Source organism: Barbatula barbatula (assembly GCF_947034865.1).
Source record: "Barbatula barbatula genome assembly, chromosome: 11".
NCBI lineage: Eukaryota > Metazoa > Chordata > Actinopteri > Cypriniformes > Nemacheilidae > Barbatula > Barbatula barbatula.
The window spans coordinates 8352929-8375937 of NC_136774.1; the positions used below are offsets into that span (position 1 = coordinate 8352929).

The following is a 23009-nucleotide window of genomic DNA, read 5'->3' on the forward strand; positions in this document are numbered from 1 at the left end:
AACAGCTATTTTTATTTCATCGTTTCAAGCCTTTTTGCAGCAGCTCAAATCTTTTGCCCCATTCACACAAAATGAAACACAGTAAGGAGGAAATGATGTCCAGAGACAGATCTAGATTCTAGATGTCTAGTTAAGACAAGAGATAGTTCCCCCGAAAAATGAAAAAATTCTGTCCTTATTTACTTTCTTTCTTCCGCAGAACGCAAAAGAAGATATTTTGATGCTGTTTATAAATCTCTACCAATGTATCTAATCATAAAGTGTACCTGAAACCTTTCACATTTGTCCTGTTAACATCGAATCAGAACCATTAAACTAACATTTTCGATCATCATATTTCATAGCAACAGTATCAAGGAAATTTATGACATTGTGACAAACTGTAATCTTTTAATTCGTGTCAAGGAATTTCCCCTTTTCTCGTGTCTGTCAGCAAAAACAATGTTTGTGTCTGTCAGCCCGAGTTTCAATCTAAAGTTATTTAATACGCCGTATCTTTCATATGTTACAATATATATCAACGCAATCTGATTGGAATTCATACTTATTTTACAAGGTGGGTCACTATGTCCTACAATCTCATTTGTCTGATGCATAAATTACAGTAGAAAGAGATGCGATGGAAAAAGACATAGTGCTGTGTTTCCAAAGGCACACACAGCACCATGGGGTTCGTGTTAGTAACATTTTGTCCAGCTTTCCTTAAATACAAAGACCAAAATATCAACAACTTACATTGTAAAGAATTCTTTGCTCGATCTGATCACGCCACAAATGGGCACTCAACAGTGAGCGGAATATCTTAAAACCCTCAAACCTATGTTATGATCTGCTCTACTGCTGTGGAAATGAGACCATTGTACCAATCGCACGGAGACATTTTAATTGAAACCGAATATGCATATCCATAAAAGATATGTTATTTGTCAAATCCAGTTCATGTGTGAGCTTCGAAGTGCTCTGAGTTGAGATGGATAGAAAGAGGAGAGGGGTAGAAGAGAACAGATGTAAAGGTGTGAGTTGGTTATCATCTTTTATTGTTGTATGCTGTCTGAGATGGAGATGCAAACACTGTGGGAGTTCATTGTATTGGGTGAAGCTCTGTGTTTCTCGGGATGTGGTGTCCTTTTGGTGTGGACACCATGGCACCTTACAGTTTTTTTATGATTTGACTTCTCACCTGTGACGTTAGGTTTAGGGGCGGGGTTAAGGCTAGAATACACTACAAGACTTTTGCCCAGATTTTCAGTCTGCAGATTTGTTCAGTTAGTGTGTTTCTAACTGAAACGTTCAAAGAGTGTGCAAGTGTATGATGTCTAGTTTTAAAAATCAGTTCAGGTTTGTAGTTTATTCCAGCCATAAAGGTAGCCATTTATCCTTGCTTTGCCACCTCTTGAAACTCAAAGTTTTTAGCTAAATTTGCCTTTGTGTTTGTGATTTGAGGAATTTTGGTGAGGTACTATGAGGTTAGCAAACTCTTATAATACTTACGACTTCTTTTGATATCAGGTATAAATATATAAATGTAGATACACACACGGTTTGTGTATTGAAATCGGTGCTGATCACACGAAAAATTTAGGAAATTTGTGTCCTTGACTGGGCTGTTAATAGTTCTCACATCTTTTTGTAAGAATCTAAAATGCAAATTTGAAAAAAGCTAAATAAGAAAAACTGGAAAATGTCATTCTCTGCAGTGAAGTGAAGGAGGTAGTGTTTCTAATTTCTATGAAACGGATGAGATGGAATCCGTGCAAACATGAAAAAAGAAGCTATATACTGTACAACAACAACTTGCTGTATGCGTTTCCTCACGGCAAAAATACATTCTAGCATATTAGGCTCCAACTGCTTGCATTGTATTTGTGCGTCATATACATAACAATAGATTCAGGGTTGTGATAATCTTTTCCAAGAACTTAAAAAATAGCAGCAAACAAAACATATACACGAGTAAACACAACAAATGTAAGATGTAGAAGAGGATTTCTGAGTCTATAATTTGACTTCTTTTTATTATCGGCTGGCTTTCGACACGTCTACACAGCAAGCAACACGTCTCATGACCAAATGCTCCTTTTAAAGTTGGATACACTTCGATTATCGTTCACAGTGCTCTATAGTGCATTCGAATTTTGTCACGCCGGAAGTCTTGTAGCTTATATATCCCTTAAAGGCATAGTTCACCCCAAAACGAAAATTCTGTCATCGTTTCCTCATTTCAAACCTGTATGACTTCCATTCTTGTTCAGATCAGAAAGAATGTTGGTATCAAAAAAACGTCGGTCCCCATTGTCTTGAATCGGTTTTGTGTCTATACAAAAGAAGTGAATGGGGACCAACGTTTTTTTGTCTTCTTTTGGGTTTCGCAGACGAAATAACGTAATACAGGTTTGAAATGACGAGAGGGTGGGTAAATGATGGAAGAATTTTCATCTTGGGGTGAACTATCCCTTAAAAATGAACAATGTTGAACAATGTTTGAAAAACACAGATATATTAACGTGGTAAGCGTTTTGCACATTCACAGCTAAAATGTGGGGAGTAAAATAAATAGAAAATAATTTAATATATTGTACAAAATATGTCTAATTTCTATATTTGAAAACATCAACAACACATGTGTGCATAAACGTATAAAGTCTTTCAATATTAAGTCCTACAGGTCGGATTCATCATTTTCAGTACAGACTGGACCAACCCAGGCCAACTCCAGTACTCCTCGCCTTAATGGAATGTAACCAGTATGGATCAATACATTAATCTTCCGTAAGCAGTACCAGTTCAGGCTCTTTCTCTTAGGTCAGCGCTTGCTTGTAGTTTGCCCCATTCTGATCTTCCCGCTTCCGTAATCTCAGAAAAGATTGTTCGGAGGAGGCTCCCCTAATGGCTTTTTTGGGTATTTCTCTGGGCCCTTGTGGTCCCTGCTTGGGAAGGTCAGCCAACTGTGACCGAGGTCTTCACATCCTCCTCAGCTTCTTTCAGCCATTTTTGATGAGCTCAGCCATCCTGCTCCTATAGGTTACGGCTAAGGGAAACAAACACAACACTATTGTTAAACAAAGACATTTCTAATTTGCAAAAATTGTACTTGCAGTTGAAATCTGTCATTGTAAATGATGGATTTTAAGGTACCCTCCAGCTACAATTACACTATATAGTACATACCATAGACGAAAGTATGTAAACGTCCCCATTTGATTAACGTCTTCAGCTATTTCATATACACTCATTAGTAACAGGTGTATAAACTCAAGCATACGTGCAATTTTCTTAAACAAATATTTTCAGTACAATGGAGGGTCTTTTCAGTACAGTATGATAATGCCCCACAACGCACGGTCCATGAAGAAATAAATGAATGAGGGAAAAGAATTGAGCGAAAGAATGTGATTGGTCTGCATTATACAAACCTGAACTTCTGGGATATACAGAATTGGTACGCAGAGCACAAGCCACTGCCTCTCCTTCTTCCCAGAAGTGCGGAGGTTAAACTGAACTTAATGCCCATGATTTTGAAATGAAAATGTTTGGTGAGCACATACGGCTGTGGTATTTGGGTGTCCACATACTTTTGGCCATGAAGTGTGTTTCAGCAGCTGATACAGAAGAAGTCAAAACTACACTTGTTGCACAAGTAATGCTTTTGCTTTTACAACTGATGAAGTCATAATTTAGCAAACCATGTTACCCAAACTAACTTGGTGTAGTACAGCTTTTTAAGGTACAATGATTGATCTCTCTGGAGCAATTTAGTTTTTTTGGTTGCCCAAGGGCAGAGTCGGGATGGTTTATGGCTATGTAGTTTATGCCTCGCTCCTTGAACCTTTAACCTGTGTTGTATTTATATGTTTTTTTTAGATTTTATTTTTAGATTTATTTCTTTAGTGTCTCTATAATGTTTTTCTGTTGCACAGAGAGAACAACAGAAAAATGCATTAAGGGGAAAATGAATGCTGCTCCAGATGGTGGGTTTGTTTGCATTTTAGGATCTCATTTAATTGTTTTGCTACTTGGATGGACGTTCAACCTTTTCATATCTGAATTTACAAAAATCCATGTTGTATAGGACGATCACGTTTATGGCCACTGTGTCTATGTGGGTTCTACAAGTTTGAGACAACTAGAGAAACTATGTCTATTTTCCAAATATTATCAGCTTAAAAAATGATAGTTGATTTAAAAATAAAAATCAGCCATCATTTTCATTCTAAATCAGTTTGTGACACTTTTCTTCTCTGGAACACAAAAGATGATATTTGAAAAATCTGTTGGTTTTGTGTCAATTGGATACCAAAATGTATGCTCCCCAACATTCTTTAAAATATCTTCTAATGTTTTCTGCGTAAGAAAGAAAGTCACACAACTGTGGAATGACATGAACAAAAAACGGCAGATTTTTTATTATTTTTGTGAACTATCCCTTTCATATCGGAATGATTTTAATATGCACTAGTTGAAATTGTGCAACCTTTTTTGTCAGCCTGAGGAATGCTTTCCTTTCAATATATGACAAATTTCACCTTCACATTTCTTTTTCGTCTCTCTGAGCGTCCCTCATGCCACAACCAACCACCCGTGAGCCCTGCCTCTCCTTCTCCACTATTTTCTTTCACTTTAAATGCCTGACATTCTGATCCTATCACAGCCACTGTACATGTCTCCACAGGAACACATAAACAATACAGAGCGTTTATGCGCTATCTGGCGGAAGAGGAAAAAACAAAATGTGAAATGTTCTGAGAGTGCCAGGCCCACCGCTCAACCCTCAGGGAGACAACATGATGACAAAAGATGATACATTTCCGAGGTAAAGACTCTCTCTGAGTCCGCAATAGCCTACTTCCATAATATATAGTAGTCGAAAATGAGTATGAGTCATGAACAGGATGTCCGAAACCTCAGTATGCCAAAAACAGTAGGATAGAAATACCCGGATGGTCTGCTACTTCCTCCGAGATTGGTGAGTGTGGATCGGATGGACGCTTATCTATCCCATGATTCCACGGGAGCTGAGAAGCGGTCAAATTTAAAAAGTAAATCAAATAAATATATCAGACATCCGTGCCAATAAATCAATTTATAGTGACTAAATTATGTTTTTATCAACGCTCACTAAAGTTTGTTGTTAATACGTCAAAGAGCATACGGGTCACATGCCCATAAAACATGTCAGACGCAGTATGTCCGAAATGTATTCATACTACTCCCACTCATACTATATAGAACGTACTTGTCTTAATGGCTGATAGGTAGAGATACTTATACGAATTCAGTACGTACCGTCTAAGTGTGTGATTTCGGAAGCTGCTTCTCTGTTTTAAAGAATTGATCCACCAATGAAGTCGGACAAAACGTGTTCTTTCTTTTGCCACTTTAGCTTTAAATTTGGTTTATTCTGTGTGTTTATTTAGACCAGTGAGCGACGGTTTGCAGGTTTAACATTCTTGGCTTCTGTTTCATTGCACAAGAAATATGCATTGTCCATATTGCTACAGTATATTAATGTCACACAATATTTACTCCTGTCCTTGACCACAGATGTGCAGCATTTGAACTTGACATCCACTTCACACTTTAGGTCATGTGCAGCGCCGTAGCCTTGCTTCTGTTTTTGGATTTGACTGATCCTCTCGAGTTGGTCCGTGAAAAGTGCAAAACAAAGGATGATTTTCACAGCATTTTATATGATGTGTATTTAGTTTAGAATGTCTTTTTCTCAGTATAGTTTGGCAATTCTGTAGCGCAGTATTGGCTACCACTTTATTTGGGAAAATGGCCCAGTGAAATGTCAGATTTTCAACATGAAACATTGTCGACTTCAGTGATTGATGAGCTGAAAATATTTTAATCACGTCTGGCCTTGCCGCCATGCCCAGAATGGCCACCTGGAACTTGTATAGCGTTTCTTCGTTTTCGAGATCTTGCTAACTCAGCGTGCGCCGTTCCCTCCTGTCATGTTTCCACTGCTGCTTTTCTTACAAACCCATTCGTTAAAACGGGGAGCTTTGAGGGTTTCCCGACACCGTAAGGGTCAAAGAGGTCTATTATGTTATAATTTTAAATTGGAGGTGGAGTTTTCCCAGCGTTGTTCCAATTAATCTTCAAACGTTTGTCACGACAGGACTGCAGAATTTTCCACTCCGATATTCTGTACAGTACATATTGGCAGCAACCACTTATCAAGAATTGTTTCACTTCATTCAGTATCTCATTCATCTTTTTCTCTCTCTCTCTCTCTCTCTCTCTCTCTCTCTCTCTCTCTGAGCTGTTGTGAATTCATTGGCGATTGCATCACAAAGGAATTCAGGGGGTATTTTTAACCTTTGTTTTTTGATCTGATGTGGCATCTATTTGTCTGCCGCCATCAGTGTAAATGCGAGGACAGTGAAAACATCCACCTCAGAATAGCGAGAGTCTAATCATTTCCGTTTAACAGTCGATTTAAAGGGATAGTTCCCCCAAAAATGAGAATTCAGTAATCATTTCCTCACCTTCGAGTTGTTCCAAATCTGTATAAATGTCTTTGTTCAGATGAACACAGAAAAATATATTTGGAAGATCTTTGACTCACATAGTATGACTCACTTTATCGTTTCTTTGTTCTGCTGAACACAAAGAAAGATATATACACCAACAGATCTCTTCTCCCATTGACTCCCATAGTATTTATTTAGCCTACTATGGCAGTAAATGGGGGATGAGATTTTTGCCTGGAGTATCTCTCTAAACAGGGACTAAATTCATTGTACAGACTAAGGCTGTGGGTTGTTATGTTTTTAAGCTTGAAAAAACGTGCGTGAGATTTTTGATCGCTTGCTTTAAATCTTGATTTTGTATTACATTCTTATGTAAAATAATCCCGGCTTTGGTTAATGGTGGATATCATCGGCCTCCATATTTGAGGCACTTTGAATGTTTCCGTGTTTCCAAAAAAATGTTCCTTTGATTTTAGGCTTTGGTCTGTCAACACAGTATTTTATTGCCTGGCTTGCTTTTTTTCTTACGCACAAAGACAATTTGTATTTTGGATGGGTGATATAGGGTGACACACGTTATAAAGCATATTGCGGTGACACGTGAATTGCTGCTCTCATATCTTGCTCTACTTTGATTTACGGCGGTTCGCTTTCATGGGCCATAATGTTCTCAGTAGATGAATCACATTCTTTTATTTGGTACAATAGAACTGTCACACGCACTGCCCGACAGGAAGTGAGGTCCTCATTGTTATAAAACGTGGAAATGCATGATTTATATGACGCTAAAGGAAAGTCTTAGCTTGTGCTGCGGGTGAAATATCAGTATCCGCTTTGACTTTAGGTCATTTATCAAGTCAGCCATTGGATATGCAGAAAGCATTTCATGTACGTGAAATTTATCCAAAGGTAGGATGCGTACGTACGTAAGAAGCAGCAATCTTCAATCGTAATTGGTTCACCGTTTTGTTTCTCATGAGAAAATGACTATGTTTGCTGTCAAGCCTGCGACCAGTGACATTGTCCAGTGTAGGTTACTGGGCCGAAAGGCTTTCTTGAAATATCAAGGATGTGACCGCTACACTGGGAACTAAGTCGTGACAGGATTGGGTGACAATTCTGTTGTGCATTTCATCTGTATCGGGTTCTCCCCAAAAAATAACCAAAGCGATCCCCACAATTTGGGGGTATTAGTTCAGCCTAATAATATGTTCCATCAGCAATTTCAAACTCGCTTGTTAGTTTTTTGTCATAGACACATCCATCTCTTTTGTGTCATTATATGTGTGTGTGAATGTTTGTGCTGTCATATTGAGTAATACGTTGTCCAGTTCTGATTGTGATGTATTTCTGTCTCCTTTCCAGCTCTGACTTCTTATTCCAATACCAGCTGTACCAAACAATTACAGTACACGTCCCAAACGTCTCTCACACAGTATGTTACAACATCATAACATGTCTGTGGCCTTCTCTATGCAGTTCAATCTTTGACTGTTTTCACTTCAGGTCAGAGTTCAGAACAACAATATAATTCAGTCGAGTTGGTTAAACCGGGGGGGGTTTCAAACTTTTTTCATGCCAAGGACCCCCAAATATGGTAAACCTTTTGCGAGGGACCCCCTTTCTATAATACATATTCATTTTTTGCATTAAGAAAACATTTAAACTGTAAGACTAGGGGTTCATAACCTTTTTGACTGAAAGTTCCCAATTGTATTCAACAATATTCACTCAGAAAAACTGACAATTTTCCTCAATCAAATATTTTAGAGCTTGTCGTGAACTTAAAAAGTGTGTATTCATTATAAAAAAACATTATAAAAATGGGAAATATATCATTTTTAGTTTTTTCTTGATGTATTTAAATGCTAATTTTGTCTTATTTTAGTCATCTGCTTAGTATTTATTCCAGCCTATGCAGCATTGGTAAAGCCAAGACCGAGTCCAAAGATCATCTCTAATTTTTCTGACACGCAGTTCTGAACCGATTGAGGCTTAACTGATTTGATTTACTTTACACATCTGAGACAGTCAACTAGGGCCAAACTTTAAAAACAGACACAAACCCCACATCAAAATTGTCACACGCTTGATGTTTAACTTTAAAAAGTACAAAAAAACCCAACCATGTCTGTACTTGTTTCTAAGATATATTGCAAAGCGTATAACCAAATGTTATGTGCTTTTAAAAGAAACCACCATGGATAGAAAGAGGGTGGGAGTGTGAGAAACTAAGGTGCGTGTAAATTGTGAGTTGTGAGTGTCAATATCCTCACCCCATAAACCGTCTATTAGCTGCCACTGAGTCAGTGGCCAGTATTGGCCCCGCAGTGAAAGCTCACACTGTCTCATAACCATTAAAATGTGGCAAGGCAATCCAGAAGACAGGAGCAGCTGCTCCTCTTTACTTTTGATCTGAAAGCAGCACAATTCTTGCCTCTCATGAGAAATATCTGGAAATGCCAAGATATTGACTTTAATACGCAGCTGTTTTGGCAGAATGAGAGAGCGGTGCACAGTTGAGCAAGAGAGCTATGTGATGTCACATCAACTTAATTTAGCACCGAGGCAATGATAGAATAAACAGATTTCGGTTAGTTTATTTTCAGTACCACGGGAGATGGAGTATCACACCTTCAGTGCACTACAAGAATCACTACAAAATTCTATAAACTGGTCATACCCATAATAGAAAATGAATTTTGTGGTGAAAGTGGGAGGATGATGATAGTCCTGAATATACAGCCATATTAATTTTGAGTCCAGTGTCTTTAGAGTTTCAATAAAGTCAAACATCAGGAGTGGCAAAGTCATCTAACAGCAATGTGTAAGACTGACAGCATGACAAGACACATAAAAACAGTGATAAAAATATATCACATGAAAAAGTATTTTTGAACTTTAAATACATTTACAAATATAACTGTTTAAAGTGAATGTCATACTTGTGTACTTTGCAGTATTTGGTGTCTGAAAGAATACAGAGCATATGTCTGTTGTTTTATCCAGTTTTCATTTTCTGCAAATGAATGTATAGAAACAAATGTGTTCATGTCAGTAGTTCACAGAATGAAAAAAAGAGAATTTTACCTAAACACACAAGTTTATATGGTAAATTCAGAAAAACAGAATATAAATGAAATGGTATCTTCATTGTTTCTCCGGCTGTATACAACAGTTATTATAGCATTAGTATGGGCATGTTTGGAATTTCTTGTTACAGACGGATAAATCCTGCATTGAGACAAAACATCAAAGCATTTCAACAAACAGAAGAGTCTTCTCTCTTGGACATTCATGTTTCTAACTGATTTAGTTTATTTTACAATTTGTAGCGTTGTTAGTCACATATGTTTTACACATTCTTCTCAGATTTGAAATACAATTCTGTGTGCCTTATTCTTTCAGTCTGCATATACACATGCTGGAGGTGCTAGTTTTCGAACTTCATGATGTTATTGGCCCTAAGTCAAAACGAGTGAGCTGCCTTCTGTCTTGAGCTGCTTTCTGAATGTTTCAATTGCAGGAACAGGATCTGTTCACATGATTGTAAAGAATCTGCACAGCAGATCTACAGTGACGTTATTTCTTTAATCAGATTAATACTAAGAAAGGATTTTAATAAAAAAACTGTTTCATCAAATGAAAGATTTAGATCTCTTAAAGAACATTTTGTCATGATTTATGTAGCAGTGGCGTTGCGAGGCCCTTTTTAGGTGGGCTTTAGCCACCCTAAATTTCTAGCTCAGAAATCTTAAATATTGTGAGTAATTATGTTATTTGTTCATGAATTCAAGATCGCTTTAGTCATATTTAAAACTCTGTGTAATTTAGCGCATTCTTCAGTTCACAGCGGCAAAGAGTGGAGTGAACGTCAGAAGTGTGTTCATTGACATGGCATCTGCATCTCTGCCATTCTTTGTTATAAATACAGCTTACATGATATGATGCGAGAGCGATACAAGAGCCTTCCCACCCACTGTAAAAAGTTTTGTCTGCGTTCACCCCTCATCACACTGTTAACTAGTTGTTTACCTCCAGCAAAATGTAAGCACTTCACACAAATGACGGGCGATCATGCCGATATTGACTAAATAATGACTTAGCAGTTGATTGTGACATTTATATAAATGGCTCATTTTAAGGTAAGGAAAACATAATGTTTCATTGTGTAAGGTCTTTATACACATCTGAAGACATAGTTATGTATATTATATTGCATTTCTGTCAATAGATCTTCCAAAAAACTACACACTGGCCAATAACATTTTGTTGGCCCATAAGTGTATATTAGAATATGTTTGACAAATTAACCATACATGTGTCCTATGGTGTGATAAAAATGTAGAAAAAAACGAACAATGAAGGTTAATCTCTCTTATGCTATTTTATATTATAAATATTAATATTAATAATGTATACAAATATATTATTAAAAGTCTGTTTTGTATTTTTGCCACCACACCATGGGACACGTGCATGGTTACATACAGCTGTATTCGACCACAATAGATTTTAATAGCTTACAGGTAGTCGGAGTCGATCTTCCTTATACGCAGACTACGCAGGTTTGTAGGGCCTCTGCCCCTCCCCCCCCCCCCCCCCTTGAGTAACAAAACCAAATCTCTTTAATGTAAACAAGACGCTATTTTTATAACTTGCTGATTAATACTTAATTTATTTAATTACTTTTATATTCTCGGTCTCGGACATCATGTAGTGCGAGGCAGGTGATGACATCATTTGATGATGCATGTTTACATATGGCCATGGCTATAAAACAGAGCTATCCATTTGAAATGGAAAAATGGCAACAACAAGAAACAAAAGAACAAGAAGGTATGTGTTTTTGTACTATTGCAAAATCGTATTAAGTTTTGCCAAATTTTGCAAGTACAGATTTACAAATTCAGTATTTATCCACTGTCTTAAAGTTGGTTTGACTTTGGACTTTCAATGGTCTAAATTTAGGCACCGTCTCCAAAGTTGCATAACCTACAAATTAATATACACGTTTCTAACTTCAATAGCATTTTAAGGGAATGACTTACAGCCACAAAACCAACTGTACAGTGTTCATGTGGGTGTCAGCTATAATGCACACCACTGCAATCCACTGTATGTTTGCCCATGGTGATATGTCATTTATGTGTCACATTTAGAGAATTATTGATGTGTTTTCGTATGCTTGGCTTTCTTGAGTAAACTTTATTTATGATGTAAACTTTATTTATTTATGACTCATTTGGTTAGTAAAAACACACCGCATTTGCGTGTTTATGTTTTCTTTTGACAGCTAGATGGTTACAGAGCCACGCTTTACTTTTGGTAAAGAATTATTTTTATTTCTTAAAGTTTACAGTGATGTTTATCTAAATGTCACTATGACAAGGGCCCCCACAAAGGTTTGCATAGGGCCCCCAAATGTCTCTGCTCGGCTCTTCAGGTTATGTATAACACTTAAGCAATTCAAGCAATTGCTGGGGTCTGTAAAAGCTCTAAACTTGGCCTATAACATGACATAATGTGTGATAAAAGATTAAAGAAATTTAACCATTTAACTGATATTTTGATTAATCTTCATGGCCTTTGTGTCCTGAACATCAATGGAGTGGCTCGGAGATGATGTAGGCCTATTTGTTTTTGGCTAACCCGGAAGTTAGCGCTGCGCTGGCTGCACTGGTTCCCTTGAACGAAATGCCATGCATCTTTCCCATAGACTTTTGGAAGTTCGCAAAAAATAAGATCTATGATTAACAGATGTTCATGATGTTTGCACGTTTTGTCTTTCAATATTTGCTATTTATGAAGCCTAAATACAATCGGCAGAAGTAAAAGCTAACGCGTTGTTAGCAACCGCTGTTTTAAAGACACAAAGGTTTAAAAAATCACAAGCCATTTATTACTGGTGTGTTTTACGTCATAGATTAAAACCTGAAAATAGAGGTTTTGTTAACCACCAACCTTTTTTCAGATGATTTACCAAAAACCCATTCAGAAAACCCATAGACTCGGAGGCGATGGAACCAGAAGTATTTAAATGCTAACTCGCCTCCGCGGTTTGCATAAAAAAATACGTCATCTCTGAGGCACTCAATGAAGCTTCTCTTGTATCCAGCGTTGTTAAAAGACATGATTATATTGATGGCACTTAATATGTGGAGTATACCTTCCTACGGTCTGTCTACAAACACACTGAGTACATTTTGAATAAATTATGGAAATTCATTTAAGCTTTTAAGAAGTCTTGCGTTGTAGAAAAAGGCATCCTAATGTTGCAACCGAACCATGGGAAACATTTAGTCTTCACTTTAGTGTATACTTAACAGACTTACAATGCATCGTAATGTGTTGATGTTGGTTTGGGGGCAAATATTCATCTCTTCTCTGGAAAAAAACTTTCCAGATTACAACATACTCTAATAAACCATGACACAGCTTTACACCATTTTACTCAATGGGTATTGTATTTGTCCATCTAATCGAATTCATGTTAGTCGGAGTTGTTTTTCTCCTGCTGTTTGAGACTCCATCTTGTCCTCACAAGGAAGCGATCTCTGATCTAAGCACGTCCAAAACAAGAGAAACCACGTCTTGCAGACGCTCTGCAGAACCTTTTTTAACAACCTGAATCATTATCCATTTAACCTCAAAACCCCTTTTTTCATTCGCCAGCCAATTCACTCAAATTTCAGCGCTTTCATCCTCCAGTTTCAACAAAAAATAGTTTACCAAGGCAGCGTGCAGAGTTTCAGATGAGTTTTCAGAAGATGCTCCAGTGACATTTAATATGTAATCAGCTTTAATGGATCTATAATGCGATCTCCAAATCACTCGTCTGCTACCGAGTTCACAGAGTGCAGTGCCAAATAAGTGCATGTTTGCTTTCCAAACTGGCCAATGTAATAATTACACACATATTTTGTCAAAAAAGCCAGAAGCATGAAGGCAAAGAGACATTTTGAAAATGTTGACATTTAAAAAAAATCACGGAAAAAATTCAGTCGCAGGGTTGCATAAAATTACAGCTTAGACAAAAAACTGACTGGGGAAAACTGGTGATAAGATTTAAATTAAAACATACACCTTATTCTGGACACAGGAAACACATATCCTGTCCCAAGCTTGACAGCTTTTCCCTCACACCCCACCCAACTGACACCTTACATAACACATGGAACTTAAATTATATGGGCTTTTCACAGCCATACAATGCGTCCCCTGTACACCATTCTGATTGGTTTGCACAGTAGATGACTTGTTAAGTTTATCACTAGATATACTACCTGAACACAAGCGATGATTTAGCGAACAGCTGTCTAGTCAGCTAACCATATGCAGTAATATAGCGGCTTATCACCCTGCAGCTCTTCGTTGGTTTCCCACTGAAGCGGCAAGCAGTACTAATGATTCACATTCATGCTTTTCTGAGTGGCAGTTTCTCTGCAGCACTTTTGCTCACAGGTGCTTTTAGCTTAATTTTGACTTTTCCCAAAAAAAGACTGGTTCTCAAGTAAATGTATCTTTGTTTGAGAAGTTTTAGATATTTGCACAGAAAATTCTATATTTTTTGAAGTGCGTAAAATGTTGATATTTGAAATGCTCAGACAAACACATCCCTGCCTTCATTGCTTCCATCATGAGCATATTTGCTCCCTATTGCTGATTGGATACAAGAGTGTTGGCCCAATCCATTCAAGGGGGTCACACACCGAACGTGGAAGCGCCGAGCTTTCTATGAGTCTACACACATGGACTTTGGACGCTGTTCTGAGTCCTGCAGCTACACAACTCGCCACTCGCTTAATTTAACATTTAATTTGATGTTATTTGACTGAAATCTTTTAATGTACAGTAGGAAACATTGTTTCTTTCTTGATTTGTTTTACACCTTATGATTCTTGTATCATTTGTTTCAAACAACATTTTTAAATCGACCAAGCAAAAATGAGGTCAGTGCGGTGCAAAGGCAGAAACTTGCGACTTTAGGGTTCTTCTTTCGGTGTGAATATTTTTCGCATCATCAGCCAAACTGTCAGAAACGGATTATTTGTTTTTTAGCTCAACATCTGATCAGATAAACATCTTATTTTAAATGCATTTTAAAACTGCTACGTGCCGAAATAATTCGGTTCTTGAATACGTTTCAAGCCTCAATGTGAGACGGCGCTCTCGCAATTCATATGAGCAGAAGCTCAAGCAGCATTAAAAGCGGGGTGTCCGATTTCTCTTAGCTGTTGATGTTCAGACCACCAAAACAAACACACCCCTATCCGCATCGTTCGCTATCGTCAGCGTTCGGCTCGTCTAATGACGACTAAAAGAGTTTTTCAGCTCTTTGTTACTGCTCACAAAACCCCAATCAACCCCACCTCCTGCTAAATCCCCCTTCACCGATAACTCAAAAGAAGGTTCATTTTGAGAAAAAAATTATTGAAATGTAAACTAGGGACTTCTACCTTTATTACCTTATAAAGTGATGTATTGATAAAGAAGATATGAAAAACATTTAATTGACATATTAAATTAACATATTAAATTATTTTAATATTAAATTTAACATATGTCACATAAATTTGGAACAGTACAATTTTAAAATGCATATTTTGGCAAAGATCTTATGTTTATGTTTGGAGTTTAGTTTCTTACGGCATCTTGCGTTGATACATAAAGATTGACGTTGATCAATATCATAAAGATACATTTATTATAAAAGCTTAACCACATTTTTATGTGCCCATCGGCTGCACTCAATGCGGCGGTATGGGCATTTTGGCTAATTCCACCTTTAAGAGCACTGATAAAGTAATAGTATGTTGCCTGCACATTTATGTGTAGTTTCAGCATCTACCATAACTAGGCACAGAGAAGATCATTTTCCGATAAAATGTAATTTAAATAATTCATATACAGCTCAGGACAGTTTAAGACATTGCTGAGCCCTCCTTTGAAACTAGAGTAGACACAGGAGATATAGAAATTGAATAGTCTTTGAAAGGAGAAATATCTGAGATGCAGGGCTCAATGGTCCCTCTAAATTATTCTGCTTTAAATGGCCAAAAATAAAACGGATGACTGGGATTTAATCGACACTGCAAGACTTCGCTTCAGAAACAGAACCATCTCCTACGATGAGAATAACAGTGAGGTCATCTCGCAACTCCTAATTTGCTAAGCCAGATCTCGACTTGTTCTATATAATGGCTAAAAAGAGCTTTTTCCACATTGAGTTCATATCCTGTTGCAGAGTATTACCTCACTGCTTATTCTGCCTGCACCATGCCATTCTTTTTCTTTCTTTCTTCCCTGAGGATGATAGAGCGATCATTTGAAGGCATGCATTTGCTGATGAACAGCATGTGGTTCATTGCACATGTTCAGAGGTTCAATATTTTGGCATTATTTTGGACAGCGTTGAAATATTTTCATTGCATGTTATACTATGTATGATTTGTACGAGCGTAAACGACTTAGATAAAAAAAAGTGTTCAACCTTTCTGCCGCTCTTTGATTTGAGATCTCATACCTGAAACCTGTTGCGCTACTTTGCTATTTATCAATCAGGAGCCAGTCTTGGCTACCCTTTCTTGTGGAGATCAACAGTAGCCAGCGAGTGATACCAGTAGCTGATGGTGGCGATAACCGTCTGCTCTGTGGAAACATGGTGCCCTACCGTTAAAGCAAGGTAGGTGATGGGAGTTGATAAGCTATTATACAAGCCTAAGCTTGTCAACTGCATTGTGTTCAACCCCAAAAACCTATTCAGTGATTAAGCACCTGTCTGTAAAATCAGGCTTCTGGAAAATGTGCATGCAGGTCTACGAAAGCCAGTTCAACAAGCAAATAGGTACTCAAGTAAGTATTAAGTCTTGATCCGATGAAACTGAAATCCTAATTTGTTAAATGTCACACCGAATAACCATCTTTTTAATGTGGAAAATGGAAATTTCCACGCTTGCCCGTAATGCAAGAATATCCAAATTTAAAGCGGTTCCGTTTTCAAAGGTTATTAGATGTGGTTGAGGCTGAGATGTGTTGAGTTTAAACCCAGCACATTGTAATCCTATGGAGTAATGCAGAGGCAATGAATTGAAATGATGTGCTCTGTCTGGTATCCATCTACATGAACTCATTTGATTATTATTTCAAATGTACTTTTGATGTGTCCGTCTAACTCCAGCGCTCATGGAAAGATGAAGGCAATTGATTGATTTTGGCCAATGGCCGTGAGGGGAACAACTGTCAAAACTGAGGTCGTTGACCTAAGTAAGCAAATGTATTGGAGGATTTGCCATGCACGAATCAATAAAACAATGTGAAAATAATGAGTACAGCCCAAATTGTAATTTATAAGGGCCGACTTTTCTTTTTTCCAGAAAATCTATGCTTTCGAAATTTTTGCTGAATCTGGTATTTGCAGCTCCTACAATGAACAAAATAAGTAATCTGTTATTTACATGCAAACTATAAAAACCACTGGCTTTGAGCGTTTGCTTTGCTCGCTGTATTTAGCTGGTAAACAGTTTCTCAGAGGCGGAAGTGTTGCGTTGTGTTGATAAAGTTTATCAGCTGGTCGGGGTGTTTGAAAAGCAAAAGCAGAAACTACCTCATGCCCTCCCACGCAAGTCTAATAAGATTCACACGTATACACGGATAAATAAACAGACAACAAGCAATCCATATAGCTTTTACAGCAGCTATACAAAAGTGACTTCATGCTGCCAAAATACAAATTGCTTTCAAAAGCATGTTTTTCCACAGAAAATCACCACTAGCCTTTTTCCTCACCACTTAATCACTCCAGCAATTCCAAAAAGTGTCCCTTTAAAAACTCCCTCTGTCCGGGTTAATCGATACACATAAACAGCATTTCACCACTTCATCAAAGTTGTTATTCTCTCACTGAGACACAAAGCAATCTTTGTGTCTTCATTTGCTTGTTTCTGCCACCGCTCTAAAAGGTGCCCAACAGCAGTACAGAACAGCAAAATGTTGACTTCTTGTTAAACAAAACACGCTGTCATTCTATGCCATCCGTCATTATTTATAAAGGGCTACTTTCACAACGCGTGCCAGCTAAAACGCATCTTTGTGCATTTTGTTTGTGCCGCGGCATTTCTATTAAAAAAAACCTAGAGACCATGTCATGGTGTGCGAAACCTGAGGTACGCAGTTCACGTAAAATGGCTTTACTGTCATCACAGGTCTGATCCAATTTTTACTGGGTGTACTTGCGGTTGGACCCTGTGGTGGTGAACTATACGCTGAATAATGTGATTTGTTTGTTGTAATGGGCCACCTGACACCAGGGAACTCGGTGCTTCAGACGTTTCGGGATCACTTTCGCTCACGGAATGATCCAGAAGAACAAAGAAAAAAATCATTGTGTTCTGCCTCCGTCTGTGAAAGTCGGTTCTTTCTCGGTTCTTTGCTCCTTTTGATCTCTACTTGTTTTTTATCCTTGACTTGATTCTGTGGTTTCATCTTTTCGTAGCTCGTAGATTATCTTCATGAGAAAGCCAAGCTTTATCTTGTAAGTGAATGGTTTAAACAAGAAATACATGGTGTAAAATAAGATCCAAATTTATATAAATATGAATGTGTATATATAGTATATTGACTTCAGGCCAGATTGATTTTACGGTGATGTAATGATCAAATTTATTAGCAAACAAAAAAGTGATTGTTTTTAAAAACGGACTAAAATCTGCAAAAGTGCCTGTTAGGTCCAATCTTACTGTTCCAATCTATTTCAATAGACTCACTTGGTGTCATGTTTGAATCATAATATGGTTTCCACTAACGGAGAGAATATACAGTACTTAACCAAGGAAGCATATCAATTTCATAGTATGAAGTTATTTAGATGTCTTTGTTTTACTTCCGCAAAGCTCCGGAGGTATATTTTCTCTCCCAGGCCGACTGGTGTACATTAATTTAAATATGAGAGGCGTTTGTGTGTGTGCATTGTTTCCACTTCATTGTGGGCAAGCAGCGTCTCGCGGGCCAGCCCCAGTAACAGCTGCTGTGAATCCTGTATTGTGAAAGTCTCCCCCTTCTAGGAGAAGTCTCTCCTAAAAAGCCTCTATGTAGATCAAAATCACTGGAACCCTTAAGCAGTTCTTAATATAACTGCATTAAAAATCCTACTTTGAATGTCATTATTTGTTGCATCTTAATTTTAGAGCACTGAAATTAAAATATGTCAGCATGTTAATATGCTGAGCTAAAATATTTATTTAGTGTATTTAAGTACAGTATGTAGATCTTGTGGGGCAGAAGCTCTGAGCTCTTTGAAATTATTTCTCTTGTGTTCTCATTTGTAATCAAATTTTCTGGACAGAATTAGAGGATGGCTGTTAAATTTCAAATCCGAAGGACAGCCGTAAAGTTATTTCTAATAATGAGCATTCCAAATAATTTAGCAGTGCAGCAAATGCAAATGTATAAGAAAACAAAACAACACCGAAGTGTTCGGATGTCCCTCCGGGCACTTTTCTTCCGCTAGCATTCGGTCCAGATGTGGCGCAAAGCTTAAATTATAAGACTGTCATTTGAGTTTTTTAGCTGTGTGTGTTGTTGTAGGGGGTTAAATCAATATTTGATTAAAATGTACCTGATGTGTTCTTTTACATTTTAGACATAATAACGACTAGAAAGTGTAATTATTGTGAGCATAAATTATAAAAAACAATTTAGAAATATTATTGAATTATTATCACTCGCTGTTTTTCAGTAATGCTTTTCTTACTTAAATACAACAAAAATGTGTATTAACTTGCATGTTTGCATATATTCTCTCATCTCAAATTGGATTTAGAAACTGTAAATAACTATCACGACGAATTTGACTGTACAGACACACACACACACAAATCAGATCCCCAAGCCTAAGAAATATCCAAAAATGATTTACTTTCATATCGCAGATTGTGTCCAAGCCGTTGCACATGCCTATCTGCTGACATACTGTTAAAACATTCCGTATCATGCCAATTGTGCTGAAGTTTTGCTCAATTTTGAATGTTTTTCTAGCATCCCCATAAAATATGACTGGCTCTAAGAGGCACTCTGTTTGCACCTCACATTAGTATATCACCGTTATAAACCGTGATTATGAGCTTAAGACTTGTATTTGTTTTTCCCTAAACTTCACCTGCTTCTTTTACATTCCACATAGTCGTACCATAACTGCTATTCATTTTAACGTGAAATGTCAAACAAGTTAAATCCCTCTGCAATCCGAGAAAACTTCAAAACATCCCTTGAGCTGCATCCCCCTGAGAAATACACACCACAAGCGCATTCAGAACTGCGGGACACCTGAAGTTCAGCTGATACGTTATGTGGTGCAAACCGACTACTGACCCGCACTGATTCAGTCCTTTACTAAAAAAATACAGATATATCATATTTATATTCACATTGTGTGCACTAAAATACATCAGCTAGTGAAATAAAACTGTTGTGCGTGCCTGACACCACTGATGTCACAATAAACAAAGAGTGAAACTTACAACTCTGCCTCTGGTTCACTGCAGTACGTGCTGCCGTTGGAGTGAGGGGGTCCCAGCGACGTCTCCTGGCTCCTGTAGCTGCTCTGACTGCTCCCCACGCTTCCATCCCCAGACAGTGTCCTAGTCAACGTGGTGGGCTTCCGGAAAGATTCAGCCATTCCCTGCTCCGCAGACCCCCAAAAGCAAGGGCACCGAGTCCGAAGCTCCTTGTAGAGGACGTTCATTTTCAACAAGGGTATCCAGGGACAGCCAAGAAGATTTTTGAAGGCCGCACGAAACTCGGGGCTCCGACAGTAGATGATGGGGTTCAGGCCTGAGTTAATGTAGCCCAGCCAGTTTAACCAGCGAAAAATCTCCTTCGGTGGCACGTCTCGATTGAACACCTTGATGATGTTTGCCACGAAAAAGGGCAGCCAACATAGTGTGAAGATGCCCATGATGATGCCCAGAGTCTTTAGGGCCTTGTGCTCTTTGATGACGGTTAGTTTCGAGGGTCGTCTGCGGGAACCCCTGCGTTTGGAGACCGATCCCCCGCCGTTATTACACGACGGGACATTGTTGTTGCCGTGCTGCGATGGTTGTACCTGATAGCCCATGCATTCACTTTGGAACCTCAGGCGATTGTTGTCAATTAACTGTACCTGTCGAGTGGCGATGAGGAAGACCCGAGCATAGACGAATATCATGACAAGAAGTGGGACGTAGAATGAAACGACGGAGGAAATAATTGCATAGGGCTTGTTTGTTACAAAGTCACAGCAGTTTGGGTCATCGTAACAACAATTTGCTTCCCTGTCTTCCGTTGCCTGCCAGTACTGGTTCATGATGGGCACGAAGGAGATCAGAGCAGAGACCCCCCACACGACGCACACGATAAATCGAGCCCTGCACTTATTCAGAAGCATTTTGTAGCGCAGCGGGCGCGTGATCGCGATAAATCGATCCACCGCAATAACACAAAGGGTCTCTATGCTGGCAGTAACGCATAACACGTCCACCGATGTCCATAACTCACACATAGTCTTATTGAGTTGCCATTTACCAGTTATGACAATCGTGGCACCCATTGGCACCACCAGCACCCCCATGATGAGGTCAGCGCATGCCAAAGACATGATGAAGATGTTCGTTGTGGTCTGCAGCTGGGAGGTGCGTGCTATTGCGATGATGACCAGAAGGTTACCCATGACAATAATGATGATGACCATGACAACCAGCACTAGAGGTTTGAATCCTTGATGTTCACTGTATTGTGTCCCGTTAGGACATATGGTGCTGTTTATTACCGAGTCCATTATTCGTTTTTAAAATGTGCCCAAGTCAAGGCGAGTTTGTCAGTTGGAAAATGAGAAACAAGCAACAGTAAAGAGATGCATAACTACTGTCGGTACAAGACACGTCTGTTGGCTTAAGACTTGTCGTTTTTTTATAGCGCTGACTGAAATGCAATGCATTTAAACTTGCATTTTTTACCACCGTATGTCCAAATCTTGAACAACACCATCAATGACTCCTTTTCACCTCTCCCTCGGTTATCCTAAAAACAAGCACATCCAACAGCTCGCACGTCTCTCAAGGTCCACACAGCTGAGCAGCAGATGTGAGGCAAAAAAAGAAAGTTCCCATTAAAACACATACAATAAAAATACATTCAAACTTTTAAAAAAGCTCTCCAAATCACCAAGAGAAAGGAAGATAAGCGCTCGTCCTTTGGAAGTAGTCCCTTGGAGTGGAGATTGATCTGCCGTGCGGGAGGTTCAGTGAGCGTCGCGTGTGTGGAGCAAGTGGAGGTTTGTCTAGTGCAAAACGTTCAAAGGAACAGTGACACTTCAGCTAGGACCAGACAAGTCAACAGTGCTCAAGCACCCTCCCTCCCTGATAACCTCTCTCTCTTTCACTCACTCGCTCGCTCACTCACTTGGTCTGTGTGAGTTGAGCGCTCATCGTGCTGTAGTTGCAGTCATACTTCACCCTAGGGGTGGAGCTGTGAAGAGCACCTCGCTCCAATTTTTCACAAGACTGCCTCTCCCTCTTTCGGTCTTAGTAACATATTCACAACCAACAAGCATGAAGCACCTTTGGCATGTCTGTCATACATCAGAGGTAGACATCCTGTGTAAAAACAAAAGTGTGTAAAACATTCATTCGTTAAGTTCAACAGCTGCGCTTTTGACACAAAATTGTTTTGTACATTGGTGATGAAATAACAATGCATAGAAATCTGCATTAAATGCATAAAAAATACCGTTTTTTTCAGGGTCTTAAAAATGGTCACCATCTCACCCGACAGCAGCCCCCGCTGTAACAGGTAAGGCCTGTTTACAATTGACTGACCTATGCCTATATCCGATGATACTCATCTCCTTCTCTATCACCCTTATTTAACATGTTCAAAGAAAGATGAAAATGTAGTCATACACCAAGAATCCAGCCACGAGTTTCTGTCTTGTGCTGTGCTCAGATTAGTTCAACATTGCAGGGGCGATAAGAGATAAAAGTGCATGTTTACCTATTAGGAATTTTGTTTGTGGATTGAGAAAAACACAGTTTCACTGCCATCCACAGCTGCCATGTTTTTCATTAAATTTTAATGAGTATGATGTCACCGCAAAAATATGTTCTATCAGATGTGCCTGCTTAGATTTTTTAAAACGTTGGACGATTGTTGTTGGGGTGGAAAAGCACAATATCATGAATTCACCACTTAATGAGTTTTTTTCCACCTTCCGCGGATAATTTCCTCCTGTTACGATCTGCCTGGCGTCTTCTCACACAAACCTTGCAGGATGTTTTTCCTGCGGAACAAAGGCTTGGTTCACATGTTAAGTGTTTGGTTTTGACACCATTAGGTGTGAGTAAGGAAATGTCCTTTTCAGCAGATTCCTGTGCCACCTGGCCTCAAAGTCATGTTTACTAGGCAAATAAATAAACTAGAAATTAAAAAAGATCATTGTCGAAACCCACAGTTTGCTTTAAAGACAATTATTTGGAGCGTTTGGTAAATATAAGCCTG

General features: G+C 38.6%; 1 protein-coding gene across 1 annotated transcript; it reads right to left on the reverse strand.

Moving 5' to 3' along the window:
- adrb3a (adrenoceptor beta 3a) lies at window positions 1-21923 on the reverse strand. The gene is made up of 3 exons (XM_079466728.1): window positions 21678-21923; window positions 19997-21583; window positions 1-3028 (listed from the first exon to the last, which is right to left on the reverse strand). The coding sequence occupies exons 2-3, from the start codon at window positions 21289-21291 to the stop codon at window positions 3016-3018; spliced, it is 1308 nt and encodes a 435-aa protein (XP_079322854.1). The 5' UTR covers window positions 21292-21583; window positions 21678-21923; the 3' UTR covers window positions 1-3015.
- Window positions 21924-23009: the final 1086 nt, after the last annotated feature.